The following is a 17,458-nucleotide window of genomic DNA, read 5'->3' as shown; positions in this document are numbered from 1 at the left end:
CAAGGTAAGGAGCAAAGAAATGAGTCCTCATATAGGAGACTGAAATGGAGAAAGAGGATCTTCGGTAGATGAGAAAGGAGATATGCTGTTATCGTCTTCTCATTCTCTATGCTGAGTCTGGCCTTGAAGGAGTCTTCATGGCAGGAGTGCATTCCCAGGGATGGGAGGGAAAGAAGGCTCGTTGTAGAGAAGCAGGATGGGACCTGGGAAAGATCCCTTGCTGTGTTTGGCAAGCTAAAACAATGAGTGGATCTCATCCAGTAAAGCAGATTTTTTATCATCATGTCATCTGCTTGTTTATTTTTTGGTCTTTTTGTTACCCCTTATTTTTAGCAAAGTCTTTTTTTTTTTTTAAATGTCTTTTAGGCTGGCCTCAGATAGGTAGTATGGGAAATTAAGAAAAAGCCCCATGTTTACCCTAAGTTATAGAATGCCTTTAAGGCCATTGGAGTGGTGATGGTAATTAACGAGCGCCCCCTAACCCCAGACCCACAGCGACCACACGGTCACCTTTCTTTACCAGGAAGTCTCTACAGTGCCTTCCTTAGAGAATCTGGAGCTGCATTGTTAGTTTACTAAAGTGCTTCTTACCTTACTATTATTTTTTTAATTGTTAGCTTTTTAAAACTTATAACACTAGATGGGGTTTAATTAATTAGTTAATGGAGAAATAGTGTTTGCATTAATTTGAGTCAGTCTATTCATAATTCTATATCATTGCAGTTTTAGGTCTTTCTCATATTACCAATTAATGTAGTATAGAATTATGAACATTTGCTGATTCAGTGGCCTTGACATCTGTTAGTTATAAGTTCTGAGTAATTAAGAAGCTGGATTGAAGGGTGCTAAATAGGGATTCAGAAAGGTAATTTATGGATACCTTATATTAGAAGCTTAAGTCTCATTTCTCTGATTCTCTTCTCCATAATAGTTGACACTTAACATGCAGAAAGGCCCAGCACTTGGAAAAAAATATACATAGATGAGACGGATAAATTTATATAATGATCTTTGTATTCCGTGGTATAAAAATTTACAATTGCAGGATTAGGCAGATGATGAGTGTCAGTTGGCCTTTTGTGAGGCACTGTTTTCAGTGGACAGACTCAACAGATTTAGGTTCTGGTTCCAACTCTGCTGCTCTAGTGTGGTTATGAGAAAAAGTTAATCTCTGCAGTCTTAATCTATAAAATACATTCTTTGAGCTAATCTTCCTTGAGTCATTGTTATGACATGGACCATGACATGGTCCATGCCCTCAAAGAGCTGAAGACATATGCGTCAATAAATAAGCACAGCTGATTATTATAGGTACAATGAATGACTTCACAGAGGAGGTAATGTTTAAACGGATTCTTCCCAAAAGAGGTGTCATCTCCAGGCAAAACAAGGTGAGGGGCAGAGGGAAAGGGAAGGAGAAAGAGGTTATTCAGGGGAGGGGATCAGTGAGAGGATAAGAGCACAGAGGCATGAACAAGATGCCAGGATTTGAGTGTGTGAGCCTGGTGCAGTGAGAGTAAAAGAAGTGGGTAGCAGCCAAATCTTGAAGAGTCTGGTTTTTAATGCTTAAATTAAAAAAGTTTGACTAAAAGGTCTCTAATGCTTTCTCTAGCTTGGATTCTGATCTGAGGTATTGTTAATGGATGATAAGGAGTTAGTATGTTCTGATTAATCTGAGCAGTTCCTGTGTTCTATAGTGACAGCCAGGTAATTAGATGGACCAGGACTGTGAGTTCCCTTATATAACTTTCATCCTTTGCAACCATTAAAGGACGGGAAATACAGTGCAAATAACTTGGGTCAAATCCCTCTCCTGCTGCTTCATCTTTCATGTTACTATCTACATTTTTTCATTTCTTCTTCTTATTTTATTGTGGAAAATCTCAAACGTATAAAAAGCAAACAGTAGGATAAGGCACTTCCATTATCCAGCTTCAACAATTTTCAACATTCTTGTTTTGTTTATTCCTCTACTCATGTCCCACTCCTCATTCATTATTATTATTATTGCTATTATTGTTGTTGTCATTATTATTCTTACTATTTCTAGGTATCATTTACATACAGTGAAATGTACAAATCTTAGATATAGGTTTTTGACAGATACACTTGTGTAATCTACATCCCATCTCAATACAAAACATTTGCAAAACATTTCCAAAATTCCCTTGTACCCCTTTCCAGACTTTCCCTGGCCCCATCCCTCCCTCCAGCTGAAAAGACAAAACAAACCAAAGGCCTAATTTTTTTTTTCATCTTAGATTAGTTTTACCTGTTTTAGAACTTACATGATGGAATCTCCTGGATGTACTCTTTCGTTTCTGGCTTCTTTTACTCCACTTATTATCTGTGAGATTCATCCACGTTGTCGTGCCCATCAGTAGTTCCCTCCATTGTGTTGCTTAGCAACATTCTGTTGCATGAATTTACTACAGTTTGTTACCCATTCTTTTGTCTGTCTTTTGGTTGTTTCCAATTATGCAGTATTGTGAATGAAGTTGCTGTGTACATCCTTGCATACATTGCTTTGTGAAGATGTTTTCATTTCTGTTGGAAACCCCTCTAGGAATGGAATCACTAGATATATGTTTAACTTTATAAGGAATGGGCAGTTTTCCAAAGAGTGGTTATACCAGCAAGGTATGAGAGTTGGAGCTGCTCTGCATCCCTGCTAACATATGATATTGTCTATCTAAAATTAAAATTTTAGCCATTCTCATGAGTAAGTAGTGGTATCTCATGGTGGTTTTTATTTGCATTTCCTTGATGCCTAATGATGGTGAATATTTTTATGTGCTTATTGGTCATTCATATATCTTTTTTTATCTGTTAATAAAAAATTTTTTAATTTGTGTTATCTTTTTATTATTGAGTTATAGTTGTTCTTTATATATTCTGGTTGCCAGATATATGTTTTGTGAACATTTTCTCCCACTCTGTGTTTTGCTTATTCGGTTTCTTAGCAGTGTCTTTTGATGAGCAAAAGTTTTATTTTTGATTGAGTCTAAGTTATCTAATTTTTATGGTTATTGCTTCCTGTTGAAGAAATCTTTACTTACCTTCAGATTGAGACTATATTCTCCTGTGTTTTCTTCTAAAAGCTTAATACCATTGGCTTTTATATTTCAGTCTGTGGGCCATGCATCTCAAATGAACTTTTGTTTATGGTGTGAAGTTGGGGTTGAGTTCATTTTTTTCCATGTGGACATCCAGTTCTAGCATCATTTGTTGAAAAGGCTTTTCTTTCCCTGTTGGATTGTTTTGGTACATTTGTTGAAAAGCAGCTGTCCAAGTGTGGGGTCTCTTCCTGAGTATGTTCTGTTCCTTTGACCTACTTGTATATCCTTATTCCAGTATTGCATTGTCTTGATTACTGTAGTTTTATGATAAGTCTTGAGTCAGACAGTGTAAGTAGTATAACTTTGTTGTTCTTTGTCAAGATTTTTGTGGTTATTTTAGGTCCTCTGCCTTTCTACTTAAACTTTAAAAGTCACTTTCTCCATTTCTATTAAAAAGCCTGCTGGGATTATGAATTATTTATAAATTATTTGGGGGGAGAATTAACTTCTTAAATACTGAACCCATGAACATGGTATATTTTCCATTCATTTGGGCCTTCTTTCATTTCTCTCAGCCGTGTTTTAGTGTGGACATTTTGCATATCTTTTGTTAAATGTGTTACTAAGTATTTTGTTATTTGATGCTATTGTAAATGAATTTTTTGATTGTAATTTAAAAATTTTTTCGTGCTAGTATACAGAAATATGAGTGATTTTATATAGTAATCTTATACCCTGAGACATTGCTACACTCACCAAATTTTTAACACACAGTTCCTGAGCACCATGAACTATCTTCCCTTCATGTTTTTATGTGACTTTTTGGACTTGAATGTCCGTATCTCCCATGTCTGCCCCTAAAGAGGGCCAGTGTGAATGCCACGGCATTTGTGAAATCTTCTGACACTGCCCCAGTTGGATTCAAAGAGTTCCTCTCCTGAGACTCTCTATTAGAGCACTTTCCACTTCTGGTTTTGAATGAGCCATTCTTTGAAGGCAAGAGCTATACTTTTCCTCCTTTTTTATCCCCACAATAGCTAGTATGGTGCCTTGGTTCACAGTTTAGGAATGTATCTTTTCAGCATTTATCTCAGGACCTATAGGGAATTATGTAGCTCTGGCAGGAAATCCTTACAGGCAACTTCAATCAATTGGAACCAATCCCCGAAGTGTATCTTAAAAAGGGAAAATAGACCTTTTTTCAAAAACGTGTCCCTGTGTACTTCCTATTTAAAGAGATGTTCCCTGGTGGATGATCTACTTACACTCTAAAAGACTTAGGCTTTTCTGCCAGTTTTGAACATTTGTAGATTATGTTTCCTTTTTGTTTTCAGGTGGCTGACTGTGCTTGGGATGAAACAATAAAGATATATGATCCTATTTGTCTTACCATGCCTGCTTGAGATAAACTACTCCATTCAGAAACAAAGGATATGACTGAAGAACTGCTTAGCGGGAAATAAATGATTGATAACATAGAGTTTATGTTTTTATATACTATTCAGATTTCAAAATTTAAAAATTTATTCTGGAATCAGTTTTGAGGAAGCTGATAAAGACTTTGGCTCACTATTGAAGCCTGGTACATAAGCCATGTTTCTTAAAATCCTAAGGAATATTGAAGTTATGGTACGTCTTGTAGTGTCTATTAAAATATAGCCTTTCTAGTATAAAATGGATTAAATATGAGAGATCTGTAGATTATATTGATAGTGATATATTTCATTTTTAATTTGATATTTTTGATGAAAATATAATCACTGCTGTTGATAAAAATCACAATAAACTGCATCCCTTGGTCATTAATGATTTTATGACACCCCCAACAAGGTTACTTTTTCTAATATGGTATATATATATAACACTATATAATATAGATATATCTGTGATTCAGTAACAGGGCTCTAATAATCACTGATTTATTCCGCAGTTATTTATTGAGCATCTACTGTGTGCTTGATACACGGAATGAATGAGATTCTTTCAAGGACTGGTGTCTGTCATGCTTTAAGAACATGGATTCAGAGAGTTAAGAGGTTACATATATTTTACATTTATTCAAATATTTTTAGATATTTACCCATGACCCTATGTCTCTCTTCCTATTTCTCTACAATCAGATTTTTTAAAAACTGGTCACTGGGCAAAAAGTCTTAGGTCCCACCAAGGTTTCAAGCAATTATCCTTGAAACTAAGTAATGAAAGCCCTAAGTATTGCTATAAACCCTCCTTACTACCTCCCTAAGTCTTGAAAAACCTTTAGGTGTGATGACCTATAAAAAATTAGGTTAAAAGGGAAAAATTAGTAGAATAGACAACCTTGCATAACACTTATGTTTTTATATACTATTAAAATAAAATGTGTTATAAATGGCAAAAATTGTCATTAAATTTTTAACAAGTTTTTGAGATTTCTTTAAAGAGCAAAATATACTTGTAGTAATCAGAACAAAAATAAATGTAAATATATGTATATTGTCTAATTTACATATTTCCCTGTTTACTTGTTACAGAAAAAAGATTAAGACAGCTTACAAAATACAAAAACAAGACCACAAGAACAAAACGAGACATAAAGTGGAGCCAGGAGTGCGCTTGAAAATATATGCCTTAAAGTCCTAGAAAGTTGCTACTGGCAGCATAAATGGGAAGTCTGGTCAAGTACACAATGCTGCCCAAGGCCTGAGGGCAAGGACTTCGTCCTAGTCCCTGGCTTGGCCCTAGCACCATGCCTGGCACATAGAAAGTGCTCAATGAATATTTGTCAAATGAATGAATGGTCTCACAGAAAGTATAACTCTTTTCAGTTCTTAGACCAATCAGTGCTAATTGTTTTTGAGAGGCCCCCACAGAGAGGACACTGCTTCACATGAACGTCGTGTAAGGAACAAGGTGCTCAAACACATCCTGCGATGTGTCACGATGATTAGGTTGGTTCATAGAGCTGCTTTGTGTTGCATGCAGTTCAATAAAAGTGGGTTCACAGTGAATGTTCTCTGTATCAGCAGAATTTATAATAGACCTTTTAAAATACCTAACCCAGATCATATTTACAGTGAAATGAAATTACTCATTTTTCTTTTAGAATGCAAGAGATTTTATTAAAATAATCTACCATGTATCATTTGAAACAAATACTTGTGATTTTAAAAACTAATATCTCTCTTGATTTATTTCCCCTCTATTTCAGGGATGTTAGAGATGTCTAGAACCCTACCTTCATAATACTTAACTCAGGTGCTTGGAGTCTCTCAATCTGAAGGAGGGTGGGTGAACATTTCTTCAGTGAGTTCCCTGAGCGAGGATTGGCAAACTAGAGGAAAAGGAGCTGGATTGTGTCCTGAAAGGGAATGCACACGATTTTTGAATTCTTGGTAATTCACAAACCGAGCAGCCTCTGGACTTTAGAGGACAACCACTCCTCATTCTTCTAGTTGGGAAAATTAGAATTTGTCTCCTGGCAACTGAGTTCTTGGGTTTCATCCTGCCTGCCCCCCCAAGCTCCTCCTGCACCTGCAGTGACGACACAGACTGAGGAGTGGATGCAGGAGAGGGGAACCCAGGTCACTGAGCGTCTTCTGTGACCTGGGCATTACGTGAGATGCTTTCTGTATCTAATCCCCTTTCATCTTTATAACATCCCTGCAAGGAAGCCCTCCCATTTTCCAGACAAGGAAACGAAGGCTCTCGGGAGTCATGGTAGCCAGGAAATATGGAGCTGGAATTTGAAATCTGCTGTGACTGGATCTGGTCCTGCCATGTGGCCACCTTTTCCTAGGAATAACAGAAATTGGCCCACTGAGAAATAGTAAAGCTGTGGGACATTCTGGTGACTAGATCCTGATCATTCCTGAGAAAACTGGCAAAATTGTGTTTCCAAGTCTAAAGCGCTAAGAAGCTGACCCTGGGTCTGGGGTGACCCTTAGGTATGTCACCCCCAGGGAGACCCAGGCTGAGAGCCAGCTGTCCCTTCTGCCTTTGGCAGTGAGTGTTCTCTGTATATCTTAGCTATAATTTGGCTCTTCCAGCAATGAACTCATTAATTTCTTACTTAACTGGCCTCTTCTTGAAAGAGATAATCTGCTTACATGTTTTTGACTTCCATACTGACTACTCCCAAATCTCCTGCCTTCCCCACTTGGGTCTCCCTCAGCCTTTGCACTCATTTTCTTTCTACCAAATTCATCTTGCTCACCAAATGGGCTCCTCCTGCACATGCTTTTTTCATTTGTTGTCAATACTGTCCACCCAGGCGCTCAAGCTAAAGACCTAAATGCCATCCTTGTTCCTTTCCTTATTCCCACCTCTCCAGTCCAAGGCACATCAAATAGGTCACTAAGTCCTATCCCTTTCACACCCTAAATACTTCTCCATTCTGTCTCTTCCCCTCAATCCAAACACCACTGCCCTTGTTCAGGCCATCATTAGCTTTTCTCTGGACGATCACAGCAGCTTCCTCAATGCTTTGTCTGTTTCAAGTTCTGTACCCTCGGAGCCATCCTCCTCAACACAGCTGCCAGAAGCTGATCCGAAATGCAATCTGACTACATCAATTTCAGTGTAAAACTTTTCTCTGCTTATAGGATTGTCTACGGGAAAAAGTTCAAGCTCACTAACCAGGCAGCCAAAGTCCTCTGGGGCTAGCCCTTGCCGCTCTCTGCAGCATTGCTTCTCTCCACATTGTCACGGACTTTGTGCTCCAGCAACACCAGTGTGCTCACAAACTCCCTGTGTAAATAATGCAGGTTTTCATTTCTATCTTAGCTTAAGGTAATCCATGTGCCTGGATTACCCTGCTCTTGGCTTGGCAAATTCTTACCCATCATTTATTTGAAAGTCATGTGAAATGACTAAAGAAAAAGTTTGACAACACACAAAAATTAAAATAGCAGAACACACTCTTAGCAAAGCTAAAAGAAGACATATTGGAAGAATATATTTGCAACATACGTAACAAATGATTTAATATCCAGAATTTATAAAGAGCTCTTAAAAATCACTAAGAAGACGACCAAACATAAAAGCAACAAAGGATATCAATAGGAAAACAAATATTTAATATACTTCAAAAGGATACTTAGTTGAACTTTGTCTCATTGATGACAAAGAATTTTTTTGCTTATTAGTTTGGCAGACATTTAAAATATTGATAATATCCAATATTGGTTAAAGCGAAAGTACTGTTAATGCACCTTTTTGGAAGGCAGTTTGGCAATAAAGGTTTTAAATTAGCTGTTGACCCAGCAGTTTCAGTTTTAGGATTCCCTGCCTGTACCCACCAAATCATTACAGAAGTGTCTAAGAACAAATTTCCAAGGGTAATCACTACATCAGTGTTTGGTAAAACCTAGACGCCTGTCTGGAGAAGAAAGATTATATGATAGAACAGTCATTTAAAAGAAGGTAGAACTATGTGTGCTGACCTGGAAAAACAGACTGTTACTGATATGTGTATTATCTATTTCTGTGTAACAAATCACCCCAAAACTTAGCAGCTTAAAGCAACAAACATTTATCTATCTTACAGTTTCTAGAGGTTTGGAATCCAGGAGTAGTTTAGCTGCATTGTTTTGGCTTAGGTTTTCTCATGACATTGCAGTTAAGCCGTCACCTAGGTCTGCAGACATCTGAAGCTCAACAGGGGCTGAAGGGTCAGCTTCCAAAGTCACTTACATGATTGTTAGCTGGCCTCAGATGCTCACTGTGTAGAACCCTCCACTGGCTGGCTGAGTGTCCCTACGACATGGCATCTGGCTTTCCTCCAGACTGAATGATACAAGAGAAAGAGAAAATTCAAGATGGAAGTCTCGGTCTTCTGCACACTAATCTCAGGAGTGACGCCATCACCTCTGCTGCGTTCTACTGGTCACTCAGACCGACTGTTGTACAACACGGGAGGGGTTAACGGGAGTGTAAATATGAGGAAGCCAGCCATCTCTGGGGACTCTCTTGGAGGCTGGTTACCACAATATGCTTTTATAGACAAATGTGTATGATATCCTAATTTTATTTTTTTTTAAAGGGAGAATTATGTATGTATACATATATGCACAAGAAAAACTGAAAGGTTCACGCCAAACTCTTAACAGTATCCAGCTCCGTGTAGTGGGTCTGGGGGTGGGGAATATTGAAGACAGCATGTTCACTTATTGCTTACAAAGTTTGTTTTCCTTTTATGTACTATAATGAGCATGTATTACTTTTACAATTAAAATAATGAAATAAGACCATATTTCCTTCTCCAGGAAGCCTTCTCTGCTGATGTTATTGCCCTCCTCAGCACTCTCCTGTTTCTGCCACAAGCCCCCACTGTTGCATGAGTGTCATTGTGTTGCCGCACTTCCCCCTGTGAATCCCTAAGGACTAAGATGAGCGCTCATCTTTGAATCCTCTGTGGCTAACAGACTGCCTGGTACAAAATAGTAGCTCTATATATGATTGTTGAATGAATGAACTAAAGGATTTATTTAATGCCATCAAAATTTATTGTGTAGCTCCAAAGGTAATAGAGGTTGAGTCTTGACCCTTGATACCAGTAGGTCCAATAGCTTTTTGACCTTCAGATCTACATTCGTGTTCAACTAACCTTGCTAAACATAGTATTCTTATTTTTCCCATTTTCCCTTAGAAGATTTCCCATTTTTCTTTTAGGAGATTATCTAGTAACTGGTGTGGGAGATGGTATTACATTTTTTTTTAAATGAAAGCCCTAATGGAAAAAATTATATGCAGTAAAATGGATAAAATGTACTGTTTCATGCCAATGTAGGTTTCAAACATTAAGCTAAATATTCTTGCCTAAATGAGAAGGGTAAGGTAGCTGAATCAGCCCCAAATCTTTTGCCTAATGTTAGTATCACAAATGGAAGCAATTATAATTGCTGGCAGAAATGAATCATTCCAAAACTAGGTCTGTGCAGACAATTCTTTATATTCACTTAATATGGCTTAAAACAACCATTCTTTACTTGGAACAGTCCCCAGAAGTAGAAATGTGTTATTTGCTGATGCTGTCTTTAAAAAATTCATTTTCAAAGTTTTTATCTGAGTGTACTATGAATATATGCTTATACCACACATATAAACATAAATTTCAACTGTTGCTTCAAACCTCATTATTTTCTAAAGGAAGAACATCAACACGTGAAAAACAGAGTCTCTGAAATAGCCAGTAGAGTGTAACCATAGCTTGTAGCTATAAAACCCAAGAATTCCCCAGGGAACCGGAAGCACAGTTTTCAGTATAATGCTTTCCGGTTGCCACAGGGGGCCATTCCGCAAGCATTTTCTTGAGTGCCCACCTCTGGGGGCCCTACTAGGCCCTGGGCATGCCAGCAGGAGGATTGGTCGAGACCAAGCTCTCTCCCACCAAAGTGAGCTCCCAGCACACACAAAGCTGACCCAGATGAAGGACTGCAGTGATGTAAACTGTTACTTTGCTGCTGCGGCAATAATAATCGCGGCTTCAACATCTGGCCTGGAAGCGTTGCGTTTAGCACGGAAGTGGAAATATGGAGAGGAAAACAAAAGAATTAGTAGGGAAGTGTACCGTGTGTATTATGGCAATGTGGTGCTTAGAAGGTTGGGATCCCAGTCGGGGTGGGTGGGTAATAGAAGTGAAGGAAAAGAGAGGTAGGGCGCAGCGATCTCGCGCTCTCTTCCTCGCTCCCGAACCCTGGCCAAGCCGGTAATTTTTAAGCAGCGCGAAAACTAAACTGTGCTGACTCTTTGTGGTGACCTCTGCTGAGCGAACCCGCTGTTGCTACCGAGTTTACGGGTCCGGACATTACTTTCCAGGGAACGAAATTCAGATCGTAGGGACACAGAAGTCTTGCACCTGCAGAAAATAAGAATTTCATTCTTTTTACTCTTAGCCAAGTAAGAAGTAAACAGTTCACAAGTCCTGTGGGAGACAGACATGCCCTGGGCCGGGGAGGCAGGAGGTAGGGGTTGTCCTCCCCAAAGCGGCCCGTGACGGTTCCGCAGGTGGCGGTCGGTTCCAGGGCATCCAGAGAAAGCTGCACCCAGTCTCGGCTCTACGTCCGGGTTCCCGCCCCTGGGACCACGCCCTCCCTCCCCTGCCTCCGCCCACACCCCATTCCCCAGAGCGGCCAGTCTCTCCCCGCTCGCCCCTGGGAACCGTTGCCCCGGCGATCCTCCGGAACTAGTAGAGGCTACTTGGACTTAGTTTCTGCTGTTTTGCTTATTTCACATTTTTGCCTCACTTGGAATAGGTGTCCCTGCCCCCGCCCCCAGGCTCGACTGCCCCGCGAAGCCACTGCGCCCCCGGGAACCTCCCCCAGCCCCTAGCCGCGAGCGTAATTCCAGGTCCCTCCGCGGCAGGCGCACAGACAGAAGAGCGCGTCGCCCGGGACTGGGAGGGACCAGCTTCCCGCTCTAAATAAAGCACGTCCCGGCGGCGGCCTGGGGCCCTGGGCTCCTTCGATGTTGGGGCGTTGGCGCCCGAGCGTCCGGGAGCCCCGCAGCCCGCTGGCACCGACCTTTTCCCCTTCCCTGGCCGGCAGCTGAACAGGGTCCCGCGGCTGCGCCGGGAGGAACCGTGGGTGGAAAAGCCGCTGCAGCTCAGGGGGAAGGGGCCTGAGGGAGCCGTCACTTGTTGCGGCTAATGAACGGTGCCCGACCGTGGAACGCAGTTGTTTCTAAGATCTTTAGCTGTGCCAGCGATCCCCCAGCCCGCGCCCCTCAGCTCGGAGCCGGGAAGCAAGGACAAGCGGGAGCCGCTGGCCATGCGGGAGAAGAGCGGACAGCGCCCCGAGAGCCCGCCCGGGTGGGTGCTAGGTGCCCGAGGGGCGCAGGTCCGGTCCCGCTTGCGGCCGCTGCCGGGGCTTCCAACCGCAGAGCGTCCTCCCTGACGGGGAAACCGCGCGGGACACAACCCAACGCAGCTCGTCACCTACTTACAAATCGCTGTCGCTAGGATTCCCGCCACTCCTCTCAGACCAGCCCCCCACCCCTGCCACTTTTCGGAGTCCCCCGCCCCCGTCACTGCCTCCCCGGAGCTGCGGGGCAGTCGGACGCGGAGCCGCAGAGCCGCGAGGACGCCTGGCTGGAGCTGCCCTTTGCAGCCGAGCCGGCGCCCCCTGCCCTTCGCCGTGGTGTTGGGCGGGCACCCCTGCCGCCCTCGCTCCGCTCCTCCCGGCCCTCTTCCCCGCTCTCCTTCCGCAGGTCTCGGAGCTCCACCACCGCCGGGTGCGGCGGGGCAGGCGCGATGCGGCAGCTGTGCCGGGGCCGCGTGCTGGGCATCTCGGTGGCCATCGCGCACGGGGTCTTCTCGGGCTCCCTCAACATCCTGCTCAAGTTCCTCATCAGCCGCTACCAGTTCACCTTCCTGACCCTGGTGCAGTGCCTGACCAGCTCCACCGCGGCGCTGAGCCTGGAGCTGCTGCGGCGCCTCGGGTTCATCGCTGTGCCCCCCTTTGGCCTGAGCCTGGCTCGCTCCTTCGCGGGCGTCACCGTGCTCTCCACGCTGCAGTCCAGCCTCACGCTCTGGTCCCTGCGCGGCCTCAGCCTGCCTATGTACGTGGTCTTCAAGCGCTGCCTGCCCCTGGTCACCATGCTCATCGGCGTCCTGGTGCTCAAGAACGGCGCGCCCTCGCCGGGCGTGCTCGCGGCCGTGCTCATCACCACTTGCGGCGCGGCGCTGGCAGGTGAGCGGGACCCGCGCGGACCCCCGGTACGCCCCACCCCAGCAGTCAGAGACCGCGGAGATCACTTAGGGCAAAGCCCTCACTTCCAGGTGGGGAGACTGAGGCAGAGAGAGGCGGAAAGCTTTGAACGTGGTCGCTCGGCTCGAAAACGGTACTTCTGAGACCCAGCAGAGCCTTCCCCAGGGTTCCGGCCTCCCCCTTTCAGAGCCCCCTCCCCCCCGTCCTGGCTTCCGACCCCCGCCCGTCTCACTCCGTATCGCCCTTCCGTTCTCGCCCTCCCCCTTCCGTCTTCCCCCTTTATTCGTTCCTTCCTCCGGGAGGGGTGGGAGAGCCGCCTGAGCCTGGGAGCTAGAGTCCCCAGACCAAGACGGAAGGAGGGGGCCGTGAACTTCCCTGGGTCACTCGGGGCCGGAGTAGGGAGGGACGACGGGAGCCAAGCTGGAGCCCCGGGGCTAGCTTGGGATCTCCGGCGCCGCGCGGGGGGCTGCGGGCGCGAGGCAGAGGCAACTGGATTGAGACCCGTGCGGGTCGGGCTTGGAGGACTGAGCGAGATGGGAGCTGGCGAAGCGGGATGCCTTCATTCGAGGGTCGAGGGGAGGGCGTTCTTCGCCCGGTTCCCAGCCCGCCCGCGGTTAGAAGCCACTAGCCGGGGCCCGCTCGCTCCTCTGGTGCCCCACGGAGGCGACAGGCGTACCACGTGCCTGGGTGACATCCGTGCCAGCTCGGGAAGCCACAGCGCCTACCCCGAGGGCATCTGCGCTGTCCTGGGCCTCTGTCTTGGATAGAGGTAGACCGGAGACCCCCAGGGATAAGGAAGGGAAGGCGCGCCTCTCCTGCCTCGAACTGGGCACTGACTGAACTTGGCTCTTCTTTTGATAATCGTGGGTAGAGCTGGGGCGTGAACCCTGTGTACTTTCCAACCGACGCCGTTGCCCCAGTGGGTACCCACCCTTGCCAACCCGGTGTCTTCTCTTTTTCCTTCCTGCCCTGGCTCCTCCGTCCTCTTGATGCGCTCCAGGAGCCGGCGACCTGACCGGCGACCCCATCGGGTACGTAACGGGCGTGCTGGCGGTGCTGGTGCACGCCGCCTACCTGGTGCTCATCCAGAAGGCGAGCGCCGACACGGAGCACGGGCCGCTCACCGCGCAGTACGTCATCGCTGTCTCCGCCACCCCGCTGCTGGTCATCTTCTCCTTCGCCAGCAGCGACTCTATCCACGCCTGGACCTTCCCCGGCTGGAAGGACCCGGCCATGGTGTGCATCTTCGTGGCCTGCATCCTGATCGGCTGTGCCATGAACTTCACTACGCTGCACTGCACCTACATCAACTCAGCGGTGACCACCAGCTTCGTGGGGGTGGTGAAGAGCATCGCCACCATCACGGTGGGTATGGTGGCCTTCAGCGACGTGGAGCCCACCTCTCTATTCATTGCCGGAGTCGTGGTGAACACCCTGGGCTCCATCATTTACTGCGTGGCCAAATTTTTGGAAACCAGAAAGCAAAGCAACTACGAGGACTTGGAGACGCAGCCTGGGGGAGAGGAGGCGCAGCCAAGTGGAGACCAGCTGCCGTTTGGCTTGGAGGAGCTGCCCGCGGAGGGTGGAAATGGCGGGTCAGAAGGTGGGAAGGCAGCAGGTGGCTCCACTCAGCAGGGTGGGCAAGAGGCGAGGGGCAGCCCCAGAGGAGTCCCGCTGGTGTCTGGGAGTTCGCAGATCTCAGACAGCCCTGAAGAAGTGAGCAAGAGGTCATTAAAGGATACTTACCTCGAAGTGTGGAGGTTAGTTAGGGGAGCCAAGTATATGAAGAAGGATTATTTGATAGAAAATGAAGAGTTACCCAGTCCTTGAAAAGGAAATGCATGTATGTATATATGTACATACACTTATTTTCTATGTTAGAGATGACATATTTTAATGAGGAGCCGCCCAATATTTTGCTTTGAGGAGTGAGGAAGGGAAGCAAAGACAGAAGCTGAAACGCCTGACAGCAACAAAATTAGCAAGGGCGTGTGAATTATTTAGCGCGAGTTTAGCCGAGGCATCACAGAGACAAAAGAATGTGAAGGTGACTAACAAATTAAGGCAGGCTTTCCGGCTGCAGACTCCTGGCACATTTCTTGTCATTATGACCATAACCACATATCTGCACGTACCAAGAGTCCTTCAACCACCCCTTACAAAGATGGAGTGTAGAAATGATGGCAGCGCTTAGTAAACTCAAAGATTACATGCAGGGGCACCTTTTTGATGATAGTTAGAACTATAGTTTTTATGGCCAGCTGGGAAGAGTATATTATTGAAATGACATTTTTAAATACACTGAACTGATGTTTACTGTTTATAGTCATCTGAAATATGTTTCCTCTAATATTTCCTCACTTTTAAAAAATATATAAGTGCTCTACTATTCTATTATTCTATTATATATTGGTAGAAAATGTTAAAGCTATTTTGAAACTATGAATCCTCAGCTTTAATCATGAAGTTTAAAGTTGGCTTTTAGTAATTATAAAAACAATTTGAGAGGTTGTTTTGGTTCATGCTTTATAATATTTATTATTGAATGCCATAACCTTTTTAAAAGAACAGTTTTACTGTGTCCAGTATTCTCTAAAGTAAATGCAACGGCTGACGTATAATTCAGTATTAACTGAAACCCAAACAGAAATGAGACCGTTCTGTTAAGCTAGGCCTTTCAAGTTGCACTGCACATCCAAACCGTGTTACAAAAAGAGCAACTGCTATATTCACTTTATGATATTTTTCTATCTTAAATTTGTCAAAATAAAGTATGAGTCTCTCTGCTAAAAGGGATAATGTTAGAAGTTTGTTTTAGGCGCATCTGTGTTCTCTTGCTGTTGTGAGGCTTGTGTTTGCCTTCTATGGTGGTGTCTAGTATCTGGGAAGCAGGGCCCGTCCCATCAGGAACTTCCTAAATTAGCACGGCAGTTTGGTTTCAAACAACAACAGCATCAAAAGCACTCTCATTTTCCAGTCAAGGAAAAGTAAAGTAAAATAAAGTCCTGCCTCATGCTGTAGTATGAAAGGCATCCACAGCCGACTTCAGTTAACATAGAATTTGAGACATAATATTAGCGGGCAGCGAGGGGGAAGTCTTCCGGTCAGCCCTCTCCCGGAGAGGTACTTGGAGGGTGAAGACACTCATTATTTGCCAGCATATTTCTGAGACTCTCAGATGGTGGCATCCTTTATTTTTCTTTATTTTCCAAAAATCAAAGCAGAGCAAAAAGCAGAGGCATCAGTTTGTCTCCACAAGCTGGTTAAGTGACATTGTAATGGTTTGTGATTGGTTCTGGCTTACTTGTTTTCACGGCAGTTCATTGTTTTCATAGGTACCTCTACAAGCCATTTAAGATGTAGGAGCTCTCATTTGGCTGCAGTTAGAAATGGTTGGTTAGAGTTATACTGACTTCTTTCAAAATAAGCATTAATTGTAATGCCAGCATGCCGGAAGGCAACATCCTGCTGCAACTCTGTGAAGCTGAGAATTATTAGTGAAAAGCAGCAAAGTTGAATGAAGTATATATATTTTTGTTAAGTCCACTATCAGGCAAATGGATAAAATGATTGTTTTTCACTGAAAAAAAAAAATCCTTTTGGTTAGAACTGTTGGTTTCCATTTATTACAAAAAGATTAACTCTTTTCTGTCAATAAACTTGTGGAGACACTGTATCAGTTAGAATTCTCCAGAGAAACAGAACCAAGAAGGTGTGTGTGTGTGTATGTGTGCGTGTGTGTGTGTGTGTATACTGAACCTAGAAGATCTATCTATCTATCTACTTTAAGGAATTGGCAACTGTGGGAGTTGGCAAATCTAAAATCTGTAGGACAGTCCAGCAAGTGGGAAACTCAGGTAGGGCTTTTATGTTGCAGTCTTGAGGCAAAATTGCTTCTTCGGCAAACCTCAGTCTATGCTCTTAAGGCATTCAACTGATTGCATGAGGCCCACCCACATTATGGAGGGTAATCTCCTTTACTCAAAGTTTACTGAGTATAAATACTAGTTATATCTTAAAAGTGTCTCCACAGCAACATTTAGACTACTATTGGACCAAACAACTGGGCACCACAGCCTAGACAGTTGTCATAGAAAAGTAACCATCACAGACACCTATGGTAGGAGGGATGAGGGGGGGTATGATAGGATAGAAAAAACCCCAGGAAGATCAAAAGTGTCCCATGCATTGGTTTGGGCAAAGCTTAGGAGTCTCTCCGTGGAGCAAGCAAGTCACAGGGCAGGGCAGCATAGGAGTCAGTGCTGGAGCTCAGCCACAGGAGGGCGTGAGCAGGTGGCGGGCATGGCCTGGTTTGCAAATCCTTCCTCCATGGTCAGTAGCACTTGAGTCCATCTACAGACTCAGGTCCACCCTGACCTTTGGGCTCTGGCAAGGCATTGAGTCAAGCACGAAGGAGGCTTCTGACATTCTCCGGAGTATCACCATGGGAGGGACTCAGCTGGAAGTCACAACCGTCGTGTAAGTGACCCAGTCTTTGTGCCCATTTCTGACAACTTGGATTCTCCCTTTTTCTGAGAATATGCCCCCACATTGTACCCCTTTTGGTGTCTGGTCCCAATTGACAATCTGTTCCTCTATCAATTCTTCAGGATGGAGGCCCTGCCTCACACTCACCTGCCACTTCTCAGCTGGAATCTGTCTGTGGAACACAGCATGATGTCAGGCCTTCTCAATGCTGGCCCTGCTGCTGGA

The 17,458-nt window shown here is 44.6% G+C and overlaps 2 protein-coding genes across 11 annotated transcripts in view; both read left to right on the top strand.

The window, feature by feature from the left end:
* The window catches only part of PEX7 (peroxisomal biogenesis factor 7), a 91,412-nt gene extending 82,121 nt beyond the window's left edge, over positions 1 to 9,291 (top strand). For 6 of the 10 annotated variants that reach the window (XR_014267300.1, XR_014267301.1, XR_014267302.1 and 3 more), the window contains one exon: positions 5,573 to 9,291. Coding sequence is in view for 5 of the 10 variants with exons in the window: in XM_082474887.1 (XP_082331013.1) it covers positions 5,573 to 5,584 (12 nt within the window). In the remaining 5 variants the exon portion in view is untranslated. Of the gene's footprint in view, positions 1 to 4,393; positions 5,533 to 5,572 lie in introns of those variants that run through there. The other 4 variants (XM_082474889.1, XM_082474888.1, XR_014267299.1 and 1 more) reach the window with 3 other exon arrangements.
* Positions 9,292 to 11,422: 2,131 nt separating this feature from the next.
* On the top strand, positions 11,423 to 16,465 carry SLC35D3 (solute carrier family 35 member D3). The gene is made up of 2 exons (XM_082475743.1): positions 11,423 to 12,727; positions 13,746 to 16,465. Exons 1-2 carry the CDS (start codon positions 12,289 to 12,291, stop codon positions 14,573 to 14,575), a joined length of 1,269 nt encoding a protein of 422 aa, XP_082331869.1. The 5' UTR covers positions 11,423 to 12,288; the 3' UTR covers positions 14,576 to 16,465.
* Positions 16,466 to 17,458: the final 993 nt, after the last annotated feature.

Source organism: Balaenoptera physalus (genome assembly GCF_965194825.1).
Source record: "Balaenoptera physalus genome assembly, chromosome: 9".
Taxonomy (NCBI): Eukaryota; Metazoa; Chordata; class Mammalia; order Artiodactyla; family Balaenopteridae; genus Balaenoptera; species Balaenoptera physalus.
The sequence above is the reverse complement of the archived record's forward strand: the minus strand, read 5'-3'. Positions and strand labels throughout refer to the sequence as shown.

What these genes read in the sequence shown, in the direction of transcription:
- SLC35D3 (XM_082475743.1), top strand. Translation starts at nt 12,289, where the DNA reads ATGCGGCAGCTGTGCCGGGGCCGCGTGCTGGGCATCTCGGTGGCCATC. An exon ending in TTGCGGCGCGGCGCTGGCAG is followed by an intron (nt 12,728 to 13,745) that starts GTGAGCGGGACC and finishes GATGCGCTCCAG; the next exon opens with GAGCCGGCGACCTGACCGGC.